At 41.2% G+C, this 7,364-nt stretch overlaps 1 protein-coding gene across 1 annotated transcript; it reads left to right on the top strand.

The window, feature by feature from the left end:
• The first annotated feature begins 229 nt into the window (after positions 1-229).
• LOC143687794 (C-C motif chemokine 3-like) lies at positions 230-1,924 on the top strand. Its single transcript, XM_077165117.1, has 3 exons — positions 230-573; positions 1,190-1,304; positions 1,685-1,924. The coding sequence occupies exons 1-3, from the start codon at positions 498-500 to the stop codon at positions 1,773-1,775; spliced, it is 282 nt and encodes a 93-aa protein (XP_077021232.1). The 5' UTR covers positions 230-497; the 3' UTR covers positions 1,776-1,924.
• The last annotated feature ends 5,440 nt before the right edge of the window (positions 1,925-7,364 follow it).

The raw sequence follows: 7,364 nt of genomic DNA, 5'->3' as shown, positions 1-7,364 counted from the left end.
TCTTCACCTAGGCTGTGGTCTCAAGCTTGGGTTGTGTTTCTCAAGATTGTAGCGTTTTCATCTATGTCTCATCTGTGCCATTGGAACAGCTGGGGAGACTGTCAGAACGGTCAGCCCCGTGGAAGAATGCTTAATCTACAGATCTGCTCTAGAAAGAAGGAACCAGCTGACAGGATCTCAGGGTGACACCAATATATCACCTCCCCTTACTGTGAAAACCATTTACCCACCCAGTGAGCAACTAAGCTATTCTAGCAAACAGCCTGCACCCTCGTGGTGACCCACAGCTCTCCTGGCATATGCAGCTCATAGCATGACACCAACACCATGTTTAAAAATTTCCCCACTGCCTCCCCAAGTTTCCGTCTTATCATGCCCCAAGGCTGCCTATAAAGAAAAGAGATGGCTTAGACCCCAGAAGGAGGTAGCAGCTGCAAGTCCCCAAGTTCTAGTTCTCCTTGGCCACCACGTCAGCTCCCACGCTGCCTGCCCAGCCCATGGAGGCCCCTGTGGCAGCCCTCACCCTCCTGCTCCTCACCACAGCCCTCTGCTCCCAGACCTGCTCTGCCTCATGTAAGTCTGCCCTGCCTTCTTCCTTGGGCTCTCGTCACCCCACTCCCTGGTCATCACTTGGTCACAATACCAAAGTCTGACCTCAGACCCTCCAAGTTGAGAACTTCACAGGGATTTTGGAGGCTGTTTCTGGAGAAGGCTTTTCCTTCCTATGGGTTTTAGGAATCTTATTCTTTAGCTCTTGGAGGCAGCGTGGAGGTAAGTCCCATTTTATGGCTGGGTAAATGGAGGCCCAAGTGGGATTGTGACAAGAGATGGAATCTAGCTCCAATTGGCTCCTGGTAGTGCAGCCAATGATAGACTCACCTTGTTTCTCCTCCCTCTCCTCCTGGATTCCAGATGCAACTCCCCAGGGAGAGATGGTACGAGAAGTACTTTGTTCAGAAATGAAATTCCTGTGGAGAGACATAAGAAAGAAAGACACAAATTAAAATTTCAAGGAAAAGAAGAAATGCCAACTCCCTTCTGGGTCCCTGTGTCCCCACGTCCCACCCCCCCACCAGCAGTGCTGTCTCCTTCCAGATCCTCCTGACCCTTGAGGCAAGGGACCAGGAGCAGTTGACTTAACTTCCCTTCTGAAGGACGACTAAGGATCTTTCTGTCCTGTCTCTTACAGTTGGTGCCGACTCCCCAACTGCCTGCTGCTTCTCCTACATCTCCCGGCAGATTCCACGCAAGTTTGTGGATGACTATTATGAGACCAGCAGCTGGTGTTCCAAGCCTGGTGTCATGTAAGGGCCCAACCTCCTGCCGATTCCTGGGGAGGAAGACTAGAAGGTCTAGTGTAGGGAGCAGCCCCTTCAGAGCACTCACCTTTCTGGGACCCTCAGAGTACAGGGCCCCAGGACAGGCCCCTATGGTGCTGTCTGACCTTCAGAGGGTGCCGGGAACCTTCCACTGGGCAGAGGGAAGAGGGGGAGGGAAGTTGGCTTTCTGAGGGGACCCCCTATAAGACTCTCAGGGAAGGTCTGTGAACCCTGAGGTTAAGGGGGACTTTGACGAGCATGTGGATAGGCCCTGAGATGTCTGGGGGCAGGGAAGGTTGGAGGGACCCTGGTGGGCTCTCCTGCTGGATTCCTCAATGTTTGATTCCTTCTGGACCTTTCTGCAGCTTCAAAACCAAAAGAGGCCGGCAGGTCTGTGCCAACCCCAGTGATGCCTGGGTCCAGAAATACATCAGTGACCTGGAGCTGAATGCCTGAGTGGTCTGGAAGCAGCAAGGAAGGAGTTACAGCTGTGGGCAGATTGCAGCGCAGGGACCTGAGCTAGGCGACAACCCCAGAAACCTCCCCTTCCATGGGCCCCCCCCCAATCCTGTGTCCACCACACGCTGGGGCCGCCTTAACTTTAATTTTAGTTTCTGTATCTTATTTAAGTTTTGTACTTTACTTCACTGTTGAACTTTGTTCTGTGATGAATGTTGAGCGTTGTCCTCATGCTCTCCTTTCCCCTTCGGTTCTGCGCACATTCAGTAGGTGGGTTAAGGAGCGTGATTAGCTTTCTCTTGGAGAAATTGTACCGTATGTGTCAAACAAATATTTATTGATCGTTTTGCCTAGCATTGCGTTTTAAAATACTGAAGACATAGATAAAAGATAAATCAGTATTTTCCTTGTGATCTTTCTGTTGATTTTGTTTTCCCGATTAATGAGAATCACAGGTTGAGAAGAATCCTGGGGGCAGAGGAAGGAAATGTGAAGAGGGACAGAAACTACAAGAAAGGGATGGAGTCCTGCTACAGTGCTATTAGACTTTTCCCCAGAGATACTTTCCTGGCTAGTTGTAACTGATGCATTATTGTATAAACCCAATCATAATATTTTTTAAAACATTTTTTTAATTGTGAAAAATAACATATATACAAAAAAGCAACAAATTTCCAGGTACATTTTAACAAGTAGTTATACAACAGATTTTAAAGTTTGGTATGGGTTTCAGTTCCACGATTTTTCATTTTTTCTTATAGCCGCTCCAAGACACTGGAGACTAAAAGGTATATCACTATATTGACTCAGCAGTCATATTCATTTGTTAAATCCTATCTTCTCTATTATACTCTGTCTTCTCCTTTTTCTTCTTTTTATTTTTGTGAAAAAATAATGTATATACAAAAAACCAATAAATTTCGAAGTATATTGCAACAACTAGTTGTAGAACAGATTTCAGAGTTTGGTATAGGTTACAATTCCACAATTTTAGGTGTTTATTTCTGGCTGCTCTAAGGTACTGGAGACTAAAAGAAATAGCAATATGCTGCTTCAGCAATTGTACTCACTTGTCAAACCCTACCTTCTCTGTAGTTGGTTTTGAAAATCATCTAATCAAAAGATTCCAACCTACAGTATTGAGTCAGAATTAAAAGCCAACAGCTGCAGTGATGGAATTCACATCTGCCATACAGGAGACCCAGGTTCGATTCCCAGACCATGCACTTCCCAAACAAAGAAACCAAAAAAAAAAACAACACAAAACCTTCAACAATTGGTGCTGCAATAATGGGATACTCACATGGAAAGAGAATGAAATGTGACCCTGCCATACAGCATACCAAAAAAAAAACCCCCCAAAAACAAACAAAAAAAATACAGCTGCCCCCACAAGATTGAAACAGGATTAAAACATGGCTTTTCTGGGGCACATAATATTTCAACCCAGCACGAAGGTGAAGACAGAAAAGGCATATTTAGCTCTTGTCTGTCTTGACACACATCACCTGTGCTCACAGTCCACTGGCCAGAATTAGTCACATGAACCCAACCCAACTGCAAGGTAGGAGAACGCATGCCTGTAGTGAACACTAACTTCTCTGCTACTTACTGCACTGAAAGAGGTGAAACAATGAAAGAGGCCTAATTAATGTGAGTTTGTAGTCTATGAGAATCTTTTGCTTTTGCTTTCCTTCTGGTTTGATAGAATGAATGTCATTTTAGTGTTCATTCTACATATAAGGATTCAAGCAATACTTATGTTGTCAAGATGGAGCCTAAAGTCTAGAACCATCGAGAAAGACTTCAAAGTTCATGGGCCAGTGGTATATGTCATCAGATGTCGAGAGCCCACAAAGGGAGAAAGAATAAGACATTCTGGCTTCACCCAGGCCCGTGCATTTCTCCTGATAATACCTCTGTTCCTGTAACGGGTGGTGGGTTAGGGTATTGGACAGGAAGGTGAAATCTCAAAATGGGAAGGGATTGTAAAGTGTTGCCTTGGGAGAAGCGGTGTGTGCATGTGTGTGTATGAGAGAGGGAGAGGGAGAATGTGAGTGTGGGGGGAGGTGGGCCTGGGTCAAAATGTATCTCTTAGATATGGAATATGTTTGTTGCCTTGATTTCTTGATATAGGGAAACATGATATCCATATACATTCCTAAAATTCTCTGAGCCAGACTGAAGCCTATAACGCTGAGTTTAATAGGGGGCTTAGGTCCTGGGCAAGTGGTTCAAAGTATCTCAAGTACAACACATTGTAGTCGGGAGTAGGTTATGGAAGGATAAGATGAAAATAAAAAGCTAAGAAGGGGTCCGTTTTTTAGAGTGATCAACTTTTTGAGCCCTGTATTTTTAATTTAAAAACACATACACATGCTTATAAAATCAAAAGACAAAGAATGGAAAATGAAAAGTGAAGGTCCCCATTTCTTAAAAATCTTATTTGTTAGAGGAAATCACATTTAACAGGTTGGAATGCATCACATTAGATGCTCTTCTAGTGTTCGTGTAAATATATATAGCATTTAACAAAGAAAAAATGTGTTTTATATCTGGTTCTACAACATATATGTGGTAATATAGATATTTATATAGTTATAGACATACTTATGGGATGAATAGTCCATATACATATTTACATTAATATCCTAGGTGCCTTTCCATCTCATTACATCTGTATCTATTTCATTTTCAGTGGCTTCATATTGATCATGTGTCTATTATAAGACGTTTTAACTATTCCTCTTTTGATGAGTTTGTTTCTATTTGGTTGCTTTTATAAACTGGGCTGCAAGGAACATCCATATGCCATAAATTTATGTCTTTCTTGAAAAAGATTCCTAAAATTAAGACAGGTAGACTGAAAAATATGTACATTAAAAAATTTGCTAGAGGGCGGGCCGCGGTGGCTCAGCGGGCAAGAGTGCTTGCCTGCTATGCCGGAGGACCCCGGTTCGATTCCCGGCCCCAGCCCATGTAAAAAACAAACAAACAAACAAAATATAATAAAAAACAAGAAAATGTTTAAAGATGTTTCCCTTTCTTCCTTCCTTCCATCCTTCCTTCCTTCTCTCTGTCTTTCCTTCCCTTCCTCCCTTTCTTAAAAAAAAAAAAAAAAAAAAAAAAAAAAATTTGCTAGAAACTGTCATTCTCATTGAAAACCTTGACTGCCAAAATTCTACTTTGTGATAGCACATTGCTTAAAATAAACTGCAGTAGTTAGAATTTATCAAAGAGCTAAAAAATGTTTGCATTTCACTCTGGTTGTTGACTCTCTCCCTCTTGCGTTCTATACAGCAGGGACCCTGGCTCAGTCTACCTTTCATTATTTAAAGACATAATCTAGACAAGGGATCAGCAAAATTTCTGCAAAGGGCCAGATAGTAAATATCTCTGCAGCTACTACTCTGCCATTGTGGTGGGAAAGCAGCCATAGATAATCTGTAAAAGAATGTGCATGGCTGTGTGCTAATAAAACCTCATTTCTGAAAACAGATGGTGAGTTGAATTTTTCCCAAGGACCGTGATTTGCTAACCCATCATCTAGACAACCAGTCTAACAAATATACAGCCTGTACAATAGAAGGCTGTTGCATTTATTGGCTGATTGTCTTTTCCTTTTCTAATGTTAGCCAATGATTTTGTGGAACATTAAGTCTAGGGAAATAATGTATTGAGGTTACAATGTCTATTACCATGTTCACCTCATAAAGAAGATCCTTATTGACTAATTCAGTGGCTTTTGGTCAGCCTGCATGTAAATCAGTTGAGGGTTTTGGTAAAAATCTGGATTCCTACATTCAAATGCAAGAGATTCTTTCATATTTTAAACAAACATACCAGCAGGCTCTTGAATGCTCTGAGAAACACCGGCACATGCTTTCATTTTAATTACACTATTTACTATGCATATGGCTGTGCTGGTTTGAAGCTGTTATGTACCCTAGAAAAGCCATGTTCTTTTTTTTTTGACTTTTATTTTATTTTATTTTTTTAAATACCAAAAAACACAAAGCAAATGCAAACATTCCTATTTTGATCATTCCGTTCTACATATATAATCAGTAATTCACAATATCATCACATAGTTGCATATTCATCATCATGATTATTTCTTGGAACATTTGCATCTATTCAGAAAAAGAAATAAAATGAAAGCAGAAAAAAAATTTATACATACCATACCCCTTACCCCTCCCTTTCAATGATCACTAGTATTTCAAACTAAATTTATTTTAACATTTTTCCCCCTATTATTTATTATTATCCCATATGTTCTACTCGTCTGTTGACAAGGTAGATAAAAGGAGCATCAGACACAAGGTTTTCACAATCACACAGTCACATTGTGAAAGCTATATCATTCTACAATCATCATCAAGAAACATGGCTACTGGAACACAGCTCTACATTTTCAGGCAGTTCCCTCCAGCCTCTCCATTATATCTTGAATAACAAGGTGATATCTACTTAATGTGTAAGAATAACCTCCAGGATAACCTCTTGACTCTGTTTGGAATCTCTCAGCCATTGACACTTTGTCTCATTTCTTTCTTCCCCCTTTTGGTTGAGAAGGTTTTCTCAATCCCTTGATGCTGAGTCTCAGTTCATTCTAGGGTTTTTCTCAATCCGTTAATGCTGAGTCTCAGCTCATTCTAGGATTTCTGTCCCACATTGTCAGGAAGGTCTGCACCCCTGAGACTCATGTCCCACATAGACAGGGGGAGGGTGGTGAGTTTTCTTGTTGTGTTGGCTGGAGAGAGAGGCTACATCTGAGCAACAAAAGAGGCTCTCTTGGGGGTGACTCTTAGGCCTTGATTTTAAGTAGGCTTGACCTGTCCTTTGTGGGGTTAAGTTTCATATGAACAAACCCCAAAACTAGGGGCTCAGCCTATAGCTTTGGCTGTCCACACTGCTTGTGAGAATATCAAGAATTCAACTTGGGGAATTTCTCCCCATTCTCTCCATTCCCTGAAGGGGACTTTGCAAATACTTTTCCACTCACTGATCAAATTATTCTGGGATTCATCAGGGCATCACTCTGGACAAACCAACAAAATCTCATGTCCTACCCAAGGTTTCAAGTACTTTTGGTGTTCAATCAAGCTAACTACATAAGTTATATTAGGAAATGCACTAGTCAAAATATAAATTTTGTGCCAAATAAACATTTTTTTGCTTTAGTCTCACACATAAGGTGATATTTTAAAATATTAATTACCATGTATTTTCAGCACCCTGCAGTAATGACATTCCTTTGTTCTTCCTCATGCAAAAACGTTTTTAAAATTTATACATTTAGTCACTATTATTATATACTCTAGGCATTCCTAGATTATACCATCTCAATCTTTATTGTCTATCTTTCTTTCCGATTTCATTTGTGCCCCCAGCCCTCCTCCCTCTATTATTCTCACATTCAGCTTCATTCAGTGTTTAAACATAATTGTATTACAGTTAAGTAGTATTGTGCTGTTCATTTCTGAGTTTTTATATTCAGTCCTGTTGCACAATCTATATCCTCTCAGCTCCAATTACCCAATATCTTACACTATTTCTATGCCCTGATGGTCTCTGTTACCA

Source organism: Tamandua tetradactyla, chromosome 6, assembly GCF_023851605.1.
Source record: "Tamandua tetradactyla isolate mTamTet1 chromosome 6, mTamTet1.pri, whole genome shotgun sequence".
In the NCBI taxonomy this organism is placed as follows: domain Eukaryota; kingdom Metazoa; phylum Chordata; class Mammalia; order Pilosa; family Myrmecophagidae; genus Tamandua; species Tamandua tetradactyla.
Note: the sequence above shows the minus strand (reverse complement) of the source record. Positions and strands in the feature narration are given on the sequence as shown.